This window comes from Choloepus didactylus, chromosome 18, assembly GCF_015220235.1.
Source record: "Choloepus didactylus isolate mChoDid1 chromosome 18, mChoDid1.pri, whole genome shotgun sequence".
NCBI lineage: Eukaryota > Metazoa > Chordata > Mammalia > Pilosa > Megalonychidae > Choloepus > Choloepus didactylus.
Genome location: NC_051324.1, coordinates 2,991,364 through 3,011,772, shown reverse-complemented (window position 1 = coordinate 3,011,772; position 20,409 = coordinate 2,991,364). Strand labels below are relative to the sequence as shown.

Here is a 20,409-nt window from a genome sequence, read left to right as displayed (position 1 = left end):
TGGCTGGGTTGTAATAAGATTGGCTTAGCAGGTCAATGTGGAAAGGCACAAATGTTCAGTAAGTGTTGGGATAATTAGCTATCGATTGGGAAAGAAAATACAGCTAGACTCCTACCTTACATTTTTTAGAAAGAAAATTTATGAGATTAAGGGGATAAATGTAAAAAAAGGACTAAGAAATTTAAGGAGCTTAATTTGGTATTGGAGAAGGTCTTCAAAAAGGTGAAACAAGTTAGGAATTATGAAAGAAAATTTTTGTAGCATAAATAAAGGGAGAAAAAGGATAAATATTCAGAATGTGTGTGTGTGTGTATGTCAGGGGGAGCTGTCATTTTGGGTTTCCAAACGAGAACTCGCCCCCATTCTTAGGCCTCACTCTGTTCACACTCCCCCACTCGCCTTCTGCCTCCCTGACCTTTCTTTCTTTTTCAGTTCCTTGAACCGACAAAAGTTTGCTTTTGCTGTAGTGCCTCTGTGGTTCTGCTTCCTGGAATGCTCCCGCCTTAGCTCTTCAAGGCTTAAAATACGTTACCCAAACTGGGACCCTTTTGAGAATGAAAAGGGCAAAACTAATAATTGGACTGGGATGATAGGTGTAAACTGGGACTTCAAGAAACCAGGACGAACCGTCATGCTAGCTGAGGTTGGCTTCCAGGGATCACCCCATCAGAAATGGCTCTTTTCCCTGCATTCTCCTATCCTGTCGACTTTACTCTGTTTATGGCACTTTATTACCTTGTTCTATTTGTAGCACCTTATAGTATTTCATATATATTGTTTATTGTCTGTGTTACCCCACACAGGATGGCATGGCTTGGTCACTGCTCTCTGCAGGGTTTGGACTTGTGTTGGTACATAGTAGGACTGCTCCCCAAGTATTTTGTTGAACATGTGACATTTCTGCCTTTGGTCTTAAAATCGTACTGTGGGAGGAACCTAAGAGGTGGCTAGGTGAGACAGGGCGAAAAAACACCTTCCTTAAAAATACTGGATCAAAACCAGAAAGTGACCCAGAACACCAGTCCCAGCGATGCACCAACCGGACAAGTTCTGCTAAATCCACAGGGACTGTGCATTTGGTGAAACCGGGAGTCTGCATTCTGAAACGAGCTGGGAACGCCCCTGCACAGCCTGTCCACCCAGGGCTTCCCTGGAGGGCTGGTGCACACTTGTGACATGGCACAAGCTTCCCTCAGCAGAGGTCCTGGAAGAGCACGGCTGAGAAGGGGGACCCGCTTGGAAATCCCAGGGACCCTATGCCAATACCAAGGACTTGTGGGTCAGTGGCAGAGACAATCTGTGGCAAGACTGAAATGAAGGCTTAGACTCATGCAACAGCCTTAAATCTCTGGGAATACCTGGGAGGTCTGATTATTAAAGCTGTCCTGCCTCCCTAACCACCCAGACACACACCCCACATTCAGGGCGGACAGCACCAACAACACACCCAAACTTAGTGCACCAGTTGAACCCCACAAGAATCAGATCCCCACCCACCACAAAGACAAAGTTGGGAAGAACTGACTTGAGGGGAATAGGTGACTTGTGGACGCCATCTTCCGGTTAGTTAGAGAAAGTGTACACCACCAAGCTGTAGATCTGACAAATTAGAGATTGGTAATTTTTATTACCTGAAAGAACCCTATCAAGTAAAGCAAATGCTAAGGGGCCAAAAACAACAGAAAATCTTAAAGCGTATGATAAAACCAGACGATATGGAGAACCCAAACCCAAACATCCAAATCAGAAGATCAGAAGAGACACAGTACTTGGTGCAATTAATCAAAGAACTAAAGACAAACAACGAGAGCATGGCACAGGATATAAAGGACATGAAGAAGAGCATGGAACAGGATATAAAGGACATAAAGAAGACCCTAGAAGAGCATAAAGAAGAAATTGCAAGAGTAAATAAAAAAAAATAGACGATCTTATGGAAATAAAATAAACTGTTGGCCAAATTAAAAAGACTCTGGATACTCATAATACAAAATTAGAGGAAGCTGAACGACGACTCGGCATCCTCGACGACCACAGAATGGAAAATGAAATAACGAAAGAATGGGGAAAAAAATTGAAAAAATTGAAATGGATCTCAGGGATACGATAGATAAAATAAAACGTCCAAATTTAAGACTCATTGGTGTCCCAGAAAGGGAAGAGAAGGGTAAAGGTCTAGAAAGAGTATTCAAAGAAATTGTTGGGGAAAACTTCTCAAACCTTCTACACAATATAAATACACAAAGCATAAATGCCCAGGGAACTCCAAATAGAATAAATCCAAATAAACCCACTCTGAGACATATTCTGATCAGACTGTTAAATACTGAAGAGAACTAGCAAGTTTCCAAAGCAGCAAGAGAAAAGCAATTCACCACATACAAAGGAAACAACATAAGACTAAGTTGTGACTATTCAGCAGCCACCATGGAGGCGAGAAGGCATGATGATGTATTTAAAATTCTGAGAGAGAAAAATTTCAACCAAGAATACTTTATCCAGCAAAACTCTCCTTCAAATTTGAGGGAGAGCCTAAATTTTTCACAGACAAACAAATGCTGAGAGATTTTGCTAATAAAAGACCTGCCCTACTTCATATACTAAAGGGAGCCCTACCGACAGAGAAACAAAGAAAGGAGAGAGAGAAAAAAATTTAACAGACAAATATAGAATATTACATTCCAGGTCACCAGGACACACATTCTTCTCTAGTGATCACGGATCTTTCTCCAGAATAGACCATATGCTGGGACATAAAACAAGCCTCAATAAATTAAAAACAACGACAACAGCAAAAGAACAATTGAATATATTCAAAGCACATTCTCTGACCACAATGGAATACAAATAGAAGTCAGTAATTTTTGATTTTAACTCCACTATTTACTTCCTACAGGATATAAAATCCATAAACTCTAATGACAAATCAGTGGTTTGGGACTCAATATAAACTATGTAATTTTTGTCAACTACATAAAGGTGGGGAAATGGAGGAATATAGGAACATAGTTTACGTGTCCTATTGAAGTTAAGTTGGTATCAAAGAAAAACAAGATTGTTATAGATTTAAGAGGTTAAATTTATGCCCCACAGTAAACACAAAGAAATTATCAGAGAATATGACTATAAAGATAAAAGTAGAGTATGGGTTGTGAGAAGTAAGGGATGGGGCATTGGGGATTTAAGAAATGAGTGTAGGGTTGCTGTTCAAGGTGAAGGGAAATTTCTAGTAATGGATCGTGGGAAGGTGAAAGCATTACAGCATTCTAAATACGATTAATCCCACTAATGGAATGCTAGGGAGGGGTTGGAATGGGAAGATTTAGGCTGTATATATGTTTCCACAATTGGGAAAAAAAAAAAAAAAGTCTAAATAGATGACAATTAAATGCCAAGGATGATCCTGGATGGGATCTGAGGATGGAGGAGAGGAGGCTCAAAGGGACACAGATGGGACATAAGGAAAAAAAGGAAATATAGAATGTAAGCTTTATATCAATGTTGAATTTCTTTAACTTCTTTGCTGTGCTTAATGGGATTGCATAAAAGAATGTTCTTGTTCATGGGAAATGTATATGTGAACTATATTGTTTGTTCAAGGATGTGTGCAGCTTGCTCTCATGTTCAGAAGACGTAGCAATAGATGATAGATGATAAGGGAGGGAGGGAGGGAAAGAAAGAAATGGTGGTGTGACAGGATGTTAAAGTTTGTGGATTGGGGTATCGGGGGGGGGGGGTTGGGGTATGCTGGAGTTCTGTGCATGGGGTTTGTACTGTTTTTGCAACTGTTCCTGTAAGTTTGAATTTATTTAAAAAAAAATCCTACTGTGAAGATATGACAGACACACATGAAAAATTGAGTTCTAATGGAAGATGCCCTGAGAGACACAAATTACACCGTTTTTTTTTTTTAATTAAATTCAGTTTTATTGAAATACATTCCCACACCGTACAATCATCCATGGTATACAATCCACTGTCCACGGTATGATAACATAGTTATGCGTTCATCACCACAATCTATCTCTGAACATATTCCTTACATCAGAAAGAACCAGAACAAGAATACAAAATAAAAGTGAAAAAAGAACACCCAAATCATCCCCCCATCCCACCCCATTTGTCCTTTAGTTTTTATCCCCATTTTTCTACTCATCCATACACTAGATAAAGGGGGTGTGATCCACAAGGTCTTCACAATCACACTGTCACCCCTTATAATCTACATTATTCTATAATTGTCTTCAGGAGTCCAGGCTGCTGGGTTGGAGTTTGGTAGTTTCAGGTATTTACTTCTAGCTATTCCAGTACATTAAAACCTAAGAGGTGTTATCTATATAGTGCGTAAGAATGTCCACCAGAGTGACCTCTCGGCTCCATTTGAAATCTCTCAGCCACTGAAACTATTTCGTCTCATTTTGCATCCCCCTTTTGGTCAAGAAGATACTCTCAGTCCCACGATGCCGGGTCCACATTCATCCCCAGGAGTCATATTCTGCATTGCCAGGGAGATTTACACCCCTGGGAGTCGGGTCCCACGTAGAGGGGAGGGCAGTGAGTTCACCTGTCGAGATGGCTCAGTTAGAGAGAGAGAGGGCCACATCTGAGCAACAAAGAGGTACTCGGGGAGACTCTTAGGCACCATTACATGCAAGTTTAGACTCTTCCTTTGTGGTAATGAGCTTCATAAGGGCAAGTCCCATGCTCGAGGGCTCAGCACATCAAACCGCCAGTCCCAATGTTTGTGACAACATCAACACCAGTCCAGGCGAGGATGTCCAACACATCCGCACCTTCCCCCAGATCCTCGGGGCTGAGATGCCCTGAGAGACACAAATTACACCGTTTTTAAAAAATGGAAATGTTCTCATACAAACTTTTCTGTGGCATACTCCAAATAAAGTTTCCCATTGGCTAAACTTTTTAAAAATGTAATTCCAAGCTCATATATTGGATATTTAGGAAATTGCTTGAGGAACATTCACTTCAAATATCTCTGTAATTGAATAATCAGATGAGTTCCTAGCAGTGATTCGAATTGCTATGGTAGAGGACAGGTATATTTTCAAGGCTTATGATGTATATTGCCATTCTTCTTCAGAAAGCAATTTGTGCCAGTTTACACAGCAGCAGCAGTTAAGAGTGCCCCTGCTCCAGACCTTCACTAACAATAGGCATTCTCATTTTTAGCACCTAATTTTTAACACTTTGCATTCAGGTGGTACATTTGTCACAGTTGAGGAAAGCATATTTTTATAGTTGTGCTGTTAACTATAGCCCATTAACTTAGGGTTCACTGTGTTTAATGATTGTTTTTAAATTTTTATTCTATTACCATATATACAACCTGACCTTCTCCTCTCATCCACATTTGGATATGTATCTCGGATATATATGGCAGTATATATGCACATTCATAATGTTGTCCTACGATGAACACCATCCATTCCAAAACATTTCCGTTTGTTCCAAATAGGAATTCCATACATTTTATTTTATTTTTTTTTTATTTTTTTAATTTTTTTTGTTACATGCAAACTGTTATTGTTTATTCTTTTTTTTTTTTTATTAAATTCAGTTTTATTGAAATACATTCACACACCATACATTTTAAACCTTAACTCCCTATTCCCTGTCTTCTCACTAACACTGGGCATTATTGTTTCTTTGTCTTTTGCCAACTTGTTTGGGAAAGATGATTTTGTTTTAATTTGCATTTCTGTGATTGTTGATGATACGGGCTCATTTCATTTCTTTAATTTTTTTTGTTAAATCCTATGTTCTTGTCATGCCTTATTTTTCTCTTGCAGTTATATTTTTTCAAAAAAGCCATTCCACTTTTTCTAGTTTGTGGTTTGCCTTTATATATGTGTGTATACACACACACATTTTAACTTACTATTTTGAAATACTTTTCAAATGTGCAGGACCATTACCAAAAATAATACAAACCCCACACAAGGAATGCCAACAAATCCCTGCCCCCTAGATACTCAGATCCATCAATTTTAACATATTGCCACATTTTTCATATCCATTTGTCTGTCTCCATCTATATGTCTTTCTGTTTATTCAGTTCATTTTCTGAACACTTGAGTCTAGGTTGTGTACATACTGCCATATAGTTTAACTGGAGCACTATATAAGCTCAGATAGAAGGAGCAAGCTTGCTACAGCCAAGAGGGACACTTAGAAGAATGCACAGAAGCTGAGAGAGAAGCTGCAGATGAGAGACAGTTTGAAGACGGCTGTTGAAAGCAGACTCTTGCTCCGGAGAAGCTAAGAGAGGACAAACACTCCAGAGCAACTAAGAGTGACATTTTTGAGGAACTGCAGCCTCGAGGGGAATGCTCTGGGAGAAAGCCCATTTTGAAACCGAGCTTTGGAGCAGACACCAGCCACGTGCCTTCCCAGTTAATAGAGGTTTTCTGGACACCATTGGCCATCCTCCAGTGAAGGCACCTGATTGTTGATGACTTATCTTGAACACTGTATGGCCTTAAGACTAACTTTATAACCAAATAAACCCCCTTTATAAAAGCTGATCCATCTCTGGTGTTTTGCGTCCCAGCAGCATTAGCAAACTAGAATAGGCCCTTTTTTTTTTTTTTTTTTGAGTCTTTTTCTAATATGTTCCAGGTTGGTCCTTCTCACTGATGGTTTCTGATGCTTTTATCTTCTTCTTTCCTGGCCATCGCTTCCTGTTTCTTTATATGTTTTGTAATCTTTTGTTGAAACCCGAACATTTCGATATTTTAATGTGTTTTTGCTGGAATTTATACTCTGAGGCATCTGTTCAAACCTTAAGCTTGTATCCAACCAGTTTTGTGATAACTTTCCTTGAATGCCAGGAGCAAATAATAAGAAAAAAAGGAAGGAAGAGAAGAAAACACCTTTTCCAGTCTTTGCAGATTGACCCTTGGGAGGGTTGTTCTTTGGGCTTATCCATCCAGTGAGTTTAGAGAATAGCTCCAGGCCAAAGCATAGCGGCTTCCCTTATCCTTTCTGAGCACGTGTTTTATCTTGCCTTTTACATGAATGCAGACATCCTCTTCCCTGGGAAATGGTTTCTTCATGATCCGGGACACTGCACTGCATGTCCTCCAGCCAGCCGTCCCTTGGCCCAGGCATGCACCTGACTGTTTGGCCACAGTGTTCCGTAGGAGAGCTCCGTGGGCTGCCTTCCCCACGCAGGGCACATTCTGGGACAGGCCTGCAACTAGCATCCTGAGTCAGTCCCTCAGGCTGCCACCAGTCGAATGGGGCCGGACGCACATGCTCCTAGTGTGTGCACAGGGGTATGCATTCCCTCCAGAGCTGGGACCAGGGACCTGCACTGGGAGCACAGGCTTCCCCACACCAGGAGGTGAGAGGGTGAGGCGGGGCCAGCCAAGGCCCCAGATCCTTCCTCCTCCAGGTAGCCTTTTTCATAATGAAGCACTTGCTCTGTGTCTGCAGACCTTTAACTGTCCTCTGGAGCTTCTGTGGGGGACTGAGCCCTGAAGCTTCCTACTCAGCTATCTTGGGCCTCCTTAAAAAGGCCTTTTTAAGGTACCTTTGAGTACAGAAGTAAGCTATATATTTTATAAGTAAGGGATATCAGTGTTATCACTCACGCTTTTGGAATTGTGCTTAGGATGTCCTTCTGTGTCCGTAGTTCATATGTGTATTTCTATTAGGCTTTTTGAAAACACTACAGTTGTTTTTTGGTTGGGACCTCGAATTAGGAAGTAGATTGATAATATTAGTCTCCTTTATTTCCTTTCCTTACTATAATAGTCAAGGAGCAAATTAAAGGGAAAAACAAGTGGTAATTTCTGTAACGTGAACTTTCCAGGGAAGGTTTAGGACAGAAACCAATGACTTATGGATGCATAACTCTCTGATACCATATTTTATCAAAAAAGTTGCCTTTGGTTAAAAGACACTGCTGTTTACCTCTAAGAGAGAAGAAGTGCAGGTAGTTACACCATAAAGTGCCACTGGTTGTTTGTGAAAATTTGGGTCTTAGATTTCATGACGTAAGGTATATGTTAATTTTGACTGCAACCCAGTCATTTCTAAGTCCTCTGGTTAGTTTTGTATAGTTACTGGTTTTCTTTTTGGCTTCATTAATTTTTTTTTTGAACAGCTTTATTGAGATACAATTCATGTATTGTACAGTTTGCCTATTTTAAATTTAATTTGCCTAAAACAATTGAATGGTTTTAGTTTATTCACAGATATGTGCAACCATCACCACAGTTAAACTTAGAACATTTTCATCACCTCAGAAGGAACCCCTGTACCTTTAGTTAGCATCATTCTCTGCCCCCTCCGCCCAGCCCTAACAATGTCTCTGAGGATTTGCCTGTTCTGGAGGTTTCATATAAATGAAATCATATAATATTTGTTCTTTTGTGTCTGGCTTATTTCACTTAGCGTAATGTTTTCAAGGTTCATCCATGTTGTAGCATGTGTCAGTCAGTACTTCATTCCTTGTTATGGCTGAATAAATATGGTATGGATATACCACAGCATGTTTATCTGTTTGTCAGCTGATGGACATTTAGGTTGTTTTCCGAGGTTTGTGGCAATATTTTGGGACTTGACTTGTCATCATATGATTCTAAGGAATGGAAACCTACTCTGGCTGTCTTAAGTGGAGGACTTACCGGAAGACTGCAGGCAGTTTCACAGGTGCCCTAGGACAAGAAAAGAAGCACGGCTGCTTCCCACGGGGCTGTCCAGAATGGTCCACACTGTCTTGTGGCCCTGCCTCTCTCTGCATGTCTGCCCAGTCTCCCCGGAGACTGGTGCGCTCTGCGCCCCTGAACTTCTCTGGCACACACCTTGGTTCACCTGCCTCCCCCTCTGCCCACCCCCCACCCCCACCCCTCGTACCCAGGTGCTTTCAATTCCCAGTTCCTGGAGAGGGAGCTGATGGTTCATCCTTGCTCCCCAGGGGGCGGTTCCCTCTATGCAAACGTGGTGTCCCAGCCACGCCTCTCCTGGGGGCAGCGTCCCTAGAATGGGTGTGCCTGGCCCGGGTGACACTGGTGGCCAGGGTGTTTGCTGAGGACCCAGTTCTCCCAGCCAGTGGCCGCTCGGTCTCAAGATTCCTTTATACTGCTAGAAGGTATTTAGGACTCCACACAGCTTTCGCTTTTAGTGTTTATCATATTAGCAAGTAAAATGGAGAAGTTTTAAAGATGTTACTCATTTTAAATTAATAATACAGCCATCACATGTTAATGTAAATAACATTTTTGATTAATAACTGTTAACAAAACAGTAAACAAAATTTAATGAGAAGAGTGGAGTTCTTTTACATTTTTGCAAATCCTTTTAATGTCTGTCTTAATAGAAGATAGCTTGATTGTCATATCTCCGTCTGTATTCAGTCTCTTATAATATGTCATTTTGATTGACGTTTATGAAGAAAATGTAGCCTCATACAGATATAAAGTTAGAAAAGGGAAGGACATTTTGATTTCCTTTTTAGATAATTGTGGATGTTATTCTTTGATACTCTACAAAAGCCAGACAAGTGGTAATTTTTTAAAGGCTAGTTGCAGTGTAGAATCTGAAACCATACATTGAACTTTTCATACTCTATTACATTAAAATCTGTTGGTTTATCTTATACATTAAAAACATCTTTCATTCATACATAATTTTGTAGTAGTCTTTATTGGTCATTTGGAAAATATTGGTCCACTGAATTATGCACTTATTTCAAATGTTGACATATTTCATTATGTAATACCAAAAATTCAAAATTGGTAATATCCCCACCAATGGTGACAGATACAAGATTTTCCAAAATTCTAATTTGCACAACAAATACTGGCAGTTGTTTTCCTTGAAGTGACACGCTCACTTTGTTCATTGCCAAGAAAATGCCTGCCGCACACCACGTCTGGGTAACTAACTTGCCGTTCTTTCAAGTAGAAATGCTAGTCCCTGGAGAACGTGGCTAGTTAGGAGGCAGCTCTGCTGCCCGTGCGCTTCTGCAGACAACCGTTGTGCCTCTGTGTTCAGCTGAAGGGCCTTTTGTGTCCTTGTTTTGTCACACAGACTGTTAAGAGGACCTGTGCTCAGGGTTTGAAATGAAATGAGATTTAAAATTTTTACTGCTTTATCCAAGGGCATTCTAAAGTGAAGCTGGCTTTTTTCCCCCTGCAAGTACCAGGGCACCAGCCCATCAGTGCAACTAGCAAAACACATATTCCAGGATAAGCCATGGGATTCAGAAAGTCAGTCAGCACTTTGAATATCTCACTGGGGTTTGTTGCTAAGCATTCACATGAAAGTTCATCTTCTACGATAAGTTGGTAGCAATCCCAAAAAGTAAAAGTGGAAATCAGCAAGTCCAGCCACGTCTGTCTCAGCATCCTGTGCAGCCTTGCATCCAGTGTGAGGAGTAACTTGTCCTCTGAGATGCTTCCGTGGCTTTTTGTTCCTGGCGTGAAAAGTTTTGACAAGCAATGTTTGACTGTCAAAGAGCGCATCACCTCTGTGTATAAATAAATAAATAGTCCTTTTTCTTTAAATTCTGAATGGTCTCAAAATGGTAGTGCAACCTAAATTATTTGGAAGTGTTCTTTTGTGTAAGACACAATAAGGAAAATTATTAACATCTATAAATCCAAGGGAAAGATAGTTTTCATCAGATTTTAATTTATTTACTGTTTTTCCCAGTTTCTTTACAATCAGTTCTTCTTTTTATGAGTCAGAGAACTCTGATATGTCAGCTTGATTTTTTTTCCAGCATCTTAAAATATGGAGGGTGAGTCTTCTCATCTCCCTTTTTTAAGGCATTGATCCATCCATAAATATATGAAAATAAGCAAAAGAAAAGTATACTAAAAGTAAATTTTATTTTACTTTGGAATACAATATTAAATTCTAAAATATTTTACATAATTTAAAATTTTAGAAAATTTTTTTTTAAAAAAAGTGAAGTACCACTGCAAAACATGATAACAAAATATACGTATTTCTTGGACTTCCATGTAGGCAGAAGAACAATTTCAAGATTTCAAAAATACTGATTTATTGGATGAAAATGATGTTACAGATGTAGCAGGTATGACTGAAGCTAGCTAGTAGGAGGACAGAAGTATTACGAACAAACTTAAGAAAATGCACCTGTTTATATCCAAACCTCCTACCTTAGAGCGTTCTAGAAAACCTATGTTCCATTCGCTGTCAGATGGATGGCTTCGTCATACTTCATGTAGATTCTGGACAATTCCACTTTATTCTCATGAGGAGGTTAACCTCTTACTATTACTATGGAGATGGTTTTGGCCTCGCAGACCCCTGAGGAGGTCCCCGGGGAAGAGTTTGAGAGCCAGAGACCCCAGGGGGAGGAGGGTGCCCTGTGGGCTTCGGGTTTTAAGGAGTCTGGCTTGAAATTGTCTTTGGGCTCCTGTTTTGTATCCTTTTTGTTAACATCTGCCTTTGTGCAGATTTATTTATTTAGTTATTTATTTTACTGTTTATTGCTCAGTCATCTTTGAAGAGCGGTTTTAGCGGCTTCCTTTGTTTCTCACCCACTCTGCCCTGTTTTAGTCACGCCTGTAGAGGCGCCTGATTGGCTGCCTGGGGTTTATATTTAACAGTTCTTTCCCTCATTTTGGTCTCAGGTTTTTCATTGTGTAAGTCAAAGCGAATGGTCTTTGTGCTCATCTTGTATGTAATGAGATACTTGTACTTATCTGATAATGAAATGTAAACAATACCAACTGGCAGGGCCTCTACTCTCTATGTGAATCAGAGGAGAGAATGCCAAATCTGTAAACATAATCCAGTATTATTTGAGATTCTGATGGGTCGTTTCCAGGGAGAACTGACATTATGTTTCAAGTTTGGGAGCCAGTTATTAATTATTAATTATTCTGTCAAGCGGAAATTGATCTGGCCTGGCCCTTGACATAGTTGTTCCCCTCTCAGTTTGAAACTTTCAGTGTAATGACAAGACTTAGGAATGGCAGTACCTCGAGCCTGCAGAGATGTCTCATTCTTTAGCAGCCTGAGAAATAAATGCAAAATACTTAACACACCACTCCTGGTTGCTTTTTGAAGGAGGGACACTTTCCTTTTAGGCACAAACCAGCTGTTGAGTAGGAGCTTGTAACCAGTCTGCCCCTTCCCATGTTAGAACACATGGGAGCCTCTTCTCCAGGCTTAGGGTTTGGATGATTAAATATGTGTCAGTATAAAGTGAAGCAGTTCGCAGTACTGTTCAGTATAAAGTGAAGCAGTACTCAGAAACAGAGAAGATTCGGAATCCTTTTACTGGAGTTAGTTACCTGTTCCCAGCAAAATGCTGGGAAGGGGGGCTGTAGAAAGGGAGACTTCCTTGAGAGCGTTCCCTTCTCCGGTGCTTTCTTAGGCTATATTTAATACAGACAGTATTTTTCTGCCTAAATGCTTACCTTCCACTTTTGAATCCTTTTTAAAATTTGACTTTTTCACAACCCCAAGTTTTGGAACCATAGATTTAAAATTTTTATAGTACTTGTTTCTCAGACATTTATGAAAGAAAGGCAGCAGTTACTGAGGAGCTGTGCCAGGTCCCATGCTAAAATTTTATATACATGTTTTTACTTATAGCTACTTACCTTATTTTTGATGAAGTAAAGAACTTTTTTAAAGTGTAAAGGAAAAGGCCTATTGATGTTTTTCAGACCTCAGCAACGTAAGTAAATACATGAGAGAAAGCTTTTACTGGTGATGGTGAGTTTTATTTATGTAACTACAGCTATAATTTATTAGAAGTACACCTGGTGCTTTAGTTCTTATCAATTCTATTTTTTCCCATCCTGTTTAGGTGGTTTCCTAGAAACATGATTGTTTATTGGACTTGATCTCACGGCCCAGTGAGGACTTCTTTACTGATAATGTCAAGTTCAGGCTATCCTCCCAACCAAGGAGCATTCAGCACAGAGCAGAGCCGCTACCCTCCCCACTCCGTCCAGTACACCTTTCCCAGCACCCGTCACCAGCAGGTAAGGAGCAAATACTGTGCAAATCGCGGGTGTACTACGTGCTTTGCTTTACTTTTCTTATTTAATACATTGATTGGTCATAAGCCAAATGTAGAGCTTTTGCTTGTTGTTTTTAATGGCAAGAGCCGTCCTTAAAGAGGGAGAGCCAAAGGTTGGGGAATTAATGATCTTGGTCTCCTTATTATGGCTTTATGTCAGATTTTAGGGGTTGGAGTGTCTCTGCTTTGATTGTAGGAGTTGTCGATGGAAAGGTATCAGTTGCCTGCAGCTTCTAGGTTAATGACCTGTGTTTGTGCTCCAAGTTCTGACTGAGCATTAAGTGAGGGTACTGAGGAAAGATAACTTGGCTTCTCTTCTTAACAGAGTTAATGGTGGGAAGAGGAGTTTGCATGATTGAGGTGCCTTGTGAAAAATAAAATATGAGGTGAAATTATCAGCTGATAGAAGGCCAGGGGTAGGAGTGTGAAAGGTTTGGAGAAAAACGGAAAGAAAGGGATGAAATGGTCATTTCAGAGACTAAGAAAGGACATTTACCCATAAAATACAACTGAGTCCTGCTGGATACAGCTGAGGGCTCCTTTGAGGTGTTGTGATTACAGAGTTGGACTGGGCATCCTTACCTTTTCCCGATCTTGGGGAAAGCAGCCATACTGACCTTTAAGTAGAATGGCATTGCATGTTTTTGTAGATGCCCTTTGTTGCTTGGAAAAGTCTCCTTCTGTTCATCGTTTGAGAATTTTAAACATGATTGGGTGTTGAATTTTGGTTGCGTGTGCCCTCTCCCCCAATGCTATTCATCTGATTACTTATTTCCTAGGTTACTGTTTGTTTTTTTTAAAATCAGTGTTGACATTTAGTTTACATATAAAATGCAACCATTTCATGTGTACATTTTGACAAGTTTTGAACAAATTTGTATACCCATATTACCACCACCAAAATGAAGATCCAGAACATTTCTGTCACCCCAGAGAGCTCCCTTGTACCCCATCCAGGTTAGTTGTCCTCCCTGAGCCCCCAACAACCTCAGGTCGCAGGAAACCTGCTTTTGATCACTATGGATTACGTTAATCTTTTGTGGAGTTTCGTGTGAACTCTTTTGTCTCTGGCTTCTTTTGCTTCCCATAATATTTTTGATTTTTATTCATGTTGTGGCATATATGGGTTGTTCATTCCTTTTTATTACTCAGTATGGAAATACCACAATTTGTTTTTCAAGTCATCTCTTCCAGTTTTTGGTGATTACAGATAAAAATATTTGTAAACATAATTTGACAAAAGGACTTGTATGTATATTATGTAAATAAATCTTAACTTATTTTCTTAACAGTATGCTTTGAAGAGCATACGTTTTTAAAATTTTGATCAAGTCTATTTACTGATTTATTTTTCATTTTTCTTTTGTGCTTATCGTATCATATTTCAGAAGTTTTTGCCCAATGCAGGGGCACTAAGATTTTCTCCTGTGTTGTCTTCTATAATTTTTATAATTTTAGGTTTTACGTTTAGGTCTGTGATGTATTTTGAATTACATTTTGTTTATAAGAGAAGGGTTGAGATTTATTTATTGTTTTGCATGTGGGTATTCAATTGCTCTAGAAACCATTTGTTGAGAAGATTGTCCCTTCTCCACTGAATTGCTTTGGCACCTTCACTGAAAATCAGTTGATCACATATCTGTGAGACTATTTCTGATCTCTCTTTTCAGTTCTGTTGATACATTTGTCTCTCTTTACCTCACATTCATGTAGTTTTCTCTGTAGACAATTATTTCATCTTGGAATAAAGTACTGCACACCTGATTGATTATTACAGCTTTATAATAGTCAGATAGTGTGATTTCTTCAACTTTATTCTTTTTAAAAGTTGTTCTGACTATTCTGGTGCTGTGCATTTCTGTATACATTTTAGAATCAGCTTGACAGTTTCTAAAAAAAAGCTTGCTGGGATTTTGATTGGGATTGCATTGAATCTAGATATTAAATAGGTGAGATTGAGATCTTAACAATGTTGAGCCTTCCAATCCATGAACATGGTATATCTCTCCATTTGTTTAGATCTTCATTTATTTTTCTCAGTAATGTTTTTAGTTTTGAATGTACAGGTCTTGTACATCTTTTGCCACATTTATTCCTAGATATTTCATATTTTTGATGCTATTATAAATGGTATTGTTTTTTGAATTTCAGTTTTCAATTGTTCATTGTTAATATGTGGAAATACATTTTCGAATATTGATCTTGTATCCTGCAACCTTATTTGTTACTTCTTGTTGCTTTTTTTTGTAGATTCCGGAGGATTTTATACATATATGATAGTATAATCTGAGAACACCCTTAAGCATGTGAATCATACTTTTGATAGTTGTCTTAATGTCCTTTTCAGTTCATTCCGTATTCCATCATCTTAGTAATTTCTTTGTTTTTCTAATTGAATTTTCTTTATATGTTTAATAATTTTTTATTGGAATATGGACATTGTGAATTTTACATTTTTTATTGCCGGCTTATGTTGTATTCCTTTAAAGAGAGTTGGAGTCCTTCTAGTAGACTATTAAGTTACTTTTGAAGCTTATTTTCTAAAACTCTGTTAGGACAAGTCCAGAGTACACATTACTTTAGGTCTAATTTGTCCCCTATGTCTAAGTTTGTCTTTCCTGGGGTATCTACTGAAAAAGCCTCTTGTATTCAGTAAGGTCTCTTTTCTCAAGATGGGGGAATTTGAATGAGTGCTAGTCCTGTGTGAGCTCTGGCAATTGTTTTATAGTTCTGCAGTTGTTCTTTCCGCAGAAGTCCTTCTTATCCCAGCCTAGTGACATTTCTCCCTATGCATTTATAGATTGTAATTCAGCTAAAGTCTTAAGGGGACTCAAATTCAGAAGTTCAAGGAATCTTTCTCAGTGTAAATCCCTCCTCGCTGGAAGTCTTCTCCAGAAATTCCATCTATCTAGCCTCCCCAGACTTGTACTTTTGCTTCTTCAGCCATCAGCATCATTTAGGATGCCCAGAGCTGCAGCCTGGAAATCACTCCTGGGCAGAAAGCCTGGGATATGGGGGGCTCACTTCCTTGGTTTTCTTTCTCTTGGAGAGATTGTCTTGTGCTACTTATTGTCCAGTGTCTGAGAACATGCCTACAGTTGTTCAAGTTTCCAGCTCCTTGCTGTGGGAGGGCAGCTCTGGACGGTGTAACTGGCTCATAGCTGAAGCTGAAGTGCACTGTTGCTTCTTGTACTCACTCCTTACCCTTGGCTTAACTTGTCTTGTTGGTTCATCTTCTGGAAGTTTTTTCAGAAAAAGTCTGGGTGGTAAATTTTCTGAGTTCCTGAATTCTGAGAAGTTTGTAGTCCTAAAACTTGAATGATGATTTGGGTATTGAATTTCCGGGGTCAGAGTTTTCCTTTGAACTTGCGATATGTTGTGTCTTTGTTTCTTCCATTCAGGGTTGCTGATGAGAAGTCTGATTTTATTATGATCCTTGTTACTTTGTAGGAAGCCTATTTTTTATATCTTAGAACTTGTATTGAAGTTTTCTCTTTTTTTCTTGGTTTTCTGAAATTTTGAAGTGACTGGTATGGGTTAATTTTAAAAATTTATCCTGTTTTTTTTCCTTAGGACCTTTTAAATTTGAGGACTATGTCTTTTCTTAATTCTGAGAAATGCTGTTCTAATATTTCTTTTTTTTTTAATTTATTAAGATTTATTCACACACCATACAATCTTCCCAAATATACAATCAATTACTATTATTTCTTGAAGTATTGCCTGTCATCTGTGGATATTGAATGTTGGAACTTTTTACTCTAATTCCCATTTTTAACTCTTCTTCTGTGGTTTCTATATCTTTTGCTTCATTTTATGTTGAGAGAATTCCTCAGTTCTGTCTTAACTTCCATTTGCTCAGCAGCTATGTTTGTCCTACTATTGTTTAATTTCAGTAGTCAGATTTTAAATTTCTTTGATCTCTATTTGATTTTTACTTACTTTTTAACCTGTTTCCTTGGCTGTAAATTCCTTATTTTTTGAGTTTTAGTGCCTTTTTCTTTCATTTCTTTTCTTAAATGGCTTTGGCTTTTCTTAAATGTTTTGTTTTTCTTGGTTATATTTTCACTTGTACCTGAGATTTCTTCTTAGATTTTGTATGAATTATTTTACAGTTACCTGCTTATAGAGAAGGGCTCTGGACCCTGTCTACCCCATGTTTCAGCATGGACAGCTCAATTTTATCTGTTTATGATTTTAAAAAATTTTTGAATTGAGACATAATTCACGTGACACAAATTCACCATTTTAAGGTATAAAATTCAGTGTTTTTTAGTATATTTATTATATTGTGCAACCATCCCTACCGTCTAATTCCAGAACGTTTCTATCACTCCAAAAAGACACCCCATACCTATTAGCAGTCAGTTCCATTTCCCTGCACTCCCCCACTGCCCGGCAGCCACTTATTTGTGTCTCTTAGACATTTAATATAAATGGAAACAGGCAGTATTGGAGCATTCTGTGTCTGGTTTCTTTCATTGAATGCAGCGTTTTCAAGCTTCATGTTACAGCGTGTATCACTGCTTCAGTACTTTTTATGGCTGGATAATATTCCACTGCATGGATATGCAATTTTGTGTATCCATTAAGAGTTGGTGGACATTTGAGTTGTTTCCACATTTTCACTGGAAGCGTGAATAATGCTGCTGTGAACATTTCGTGTGCAAGATTCTATATGAAAGTATACCTTTTTTTTTTAAATCCTCGTAATGTGGTTTGCTATGTACTTATCCACTTTGGTTGTACAAAAGAGTAACATTCCATGTAAATTATTGTTACTATCCTCGTAATGTGGTTTACCATGTACTCATCCACTTTGGTTGTACAAAAGAGTAACATTTCATGTAAATTATTGTTACTAATACCTTAATATACAGCTTGCCGCATTCTTACCTTTTTCCCCAGAATAAGTTCTTTTGGTTCAGAAAAACCTACTGATCTGAAAGGGTTATTCTGCCTGATTTATGGGCCCTTTCAAATAGACCACCCTCCCAATCAAGAAGCAGAGCTGAGATATGTATGAGTCACAATCTCTAATGAGGACAAAACACTGAACTGTCACTACACACAGATTAGAAATAAGCTACAATAGCTTCCCTTTTTGTTTCTGCCTGTAAGTAGTGTACACATGCAGAATTTTGTGTATTTGGTTGATTATCTCTAATAAAGTTTATTTTAAAAAGGGCGAAAGAGGAGACTTGGCTTTGAGGAATAAGGGAAAAACACTGAACTTTATTCATTATTTGTGTTAACCAGTTCTCTTAAAGGGTGAATTTTCTTATACAGTTATTACACTATAAGGTAATTCTGTGTACTGAGGAATGTGTGTTTATGTTAATATGTGTTGAATCATACCTGTATAAATGGAAAAATAGTATTGAATGTTTTAATTATGAAATATATCAGACATTACAAAATATAAAAGAATGTAATAAACACACGTTTATACCACCCAGCTTCTGAAATGAAACTATAAAACAATTAGAAACCCCCGTGTTTGTCTCATTCCTCACTTTCTCCCTAAGAATTAGCTTCCATCCTGAATTTGTCTCTTTATATTTGTTATATGTTTAAACAACTTACAACATATGTTTTTTTAAAAAATTTTATGAATCTTACTGCAAAAATGTTTGTACAACTTGCTCTTTTGTAGAAAACATTGTGTTTTTGAGATTCTGATGTGGCTCTATTTAATTACTTTGCTGCTTATCCATCTATTAGAGCACACTTGGATTATTTCTAGTTTTTATATTATTATAATCATATGTTTTTAATTCTCTTGGATGTATACCTAGGAGTGAAATTGCTGGGTCATGTGGGTAATTATGTGTTTGTCTGTTTATTATTGAGATAGTATAATAGGTTTCTTTGAAAAGAAGCTTTTGGGAGAAAAAATCAACAACAGAAAGTGGAGAAAACTATTACTGTTAGGTAGCAGGCAATGCAGTAGGTCGATTTTCTGGACCTCTGTTTCTTCAACTGTAAATATACACAGATTTAACAGGTGACCTCTGTGGCTTCTCTAGCTTTCCCATTTTAAAGTGAAGATTGGAAAGCCGTTAAGGATTCAATATTAAACACATGATTTTGAGATTTTACTAATGTGAATAGTGTTGCTATAATAATAACATAGATTGGGAGTTAGCCTATATGAATTGCCTGGGGAGCCTTTCAAAATTGGTGCCCATGTCCTGTCTGAGAACAGTTAAATCAGTCTTGGGTTGGGCCCAGGCATTAGTTTATTGCTATTAGTTTATTTTGAATGATAAGCAGTTTAAAAAAATAGAGTACTAAAGTTTCTCAGGTGACTCTCATTTGCAGCCAGGGTTGCAAGTCACTGATTGAATCTCGTCAAGCCTTAGTTTTCTCACCTGTATAAGTGGGGCTACAAATGGCATTGTCCTCCTGGGAGAGGGAGTTTGAAATTTCATTTTGAATTTTTTTGAATGATATACAGTTAAAATGTTTCTTGCTTTAGGGTAACAGGGAAGTGTTAGATCAATGAGGAATTGAAATCGTCATTGATGCTTTTTCCATACCTAGTGGCTGGTAACTGCCTTTGTGCATTTGTTTTGTTTGATTTCATGATTCTGTTCACTCTTTGATTGCTGATTAACTTATGGTTGTTTGAACACTAGGAATTCGCAGTCCCCGATTATCGTTCTTCTCATCTCGAAGTCAGCCAGGCATCCCAGCTCTTGCAGCAGCAGCAGCAGCTGCGCAGACGACCTTCCTTGCTTTCAGAATTTCACCCAGGTTCTGACAGGTATGGGCTCCTTCTCTGCTTCCATCTAGAGCTGTGTTTGGAAGTGTGTGTGCATTATAGACAGTTACAAATCGTGTTACTCACCAAGCTGTGAGTGGTCATTTGTAGTATGCTTGTTGAGCTTTTTTCTTTTGCTCTTTTGGAATTGTTACCATAATGGTTATTACACTCTTAACCCCTGTTCTCCAGCTTGAGAGGAATGTATGTGGTGGGAGGCCAGCCGGACCTAGGTCTGAGTGCTGGTCTGCTGTGAGGCCCTGGTGTTCTCAGCTCGGGCTGCCTGTTGGAGTCACCTGGGGGCCTTTCAAGTGGGTGCCCAAGTTCCACCTGCAAACAGTTAAATCAGTCCTGGGTTGGGCCTGGGCATGAGATTGTTGCTAACGTTTCCCAGGTGACTCTCATTTGTAGCCAGGGTTGCAAAGCACTGCTTTAAATGCTCCCAAGCCTTAGTTTTCTCAGCTGTGTAAAGGAGGATACAAATGGCATTGTCCTCCCTGGAGAGGGAGTTTTCCATTGGGGAACATGGCCCTTTGCACGGTAGGCATCTCTCAGTGCCCCTCTTCCCCTGGGTCCTTATCATCTCTGCTTTCACTCCATTCTCACT

The 20,409-nt window shown here is 38.8% G+C and overlaps 1 protein-coding gene across 11 annotated transcripts in view; it reads left to right on the top strand.

The window, feature by feature from the left end:
• NCOR1 (nuclear receptor corepressor 1) overlaps window positions 1-20,409 on the top strand; it is a 160,117-nt gene that overhangs the window by 17,544 nt on the left and 122,164 nt on the right. For all 11 annotated transcript variants that reach the window (XM_037808087.1, XM_037808082.1, XM_037808081.1 and 8 more), the window contains exons 2-3: window positions 12,821-12,998; window positions 19,678-19,805. In XM_037808087.1, the coding sequence (XP_037664015.1) occupies window positions 12,891-12,998; window positions 19,678-19,805 (236 nt within the window). In that variant the 5' untranslated portion in view covers window positions 12,821-12,890. The remainder of the gene's footprint in view (window positions 1-12,820; window positions 12,999-19,677; window positions 19,806-20,409) is intronic.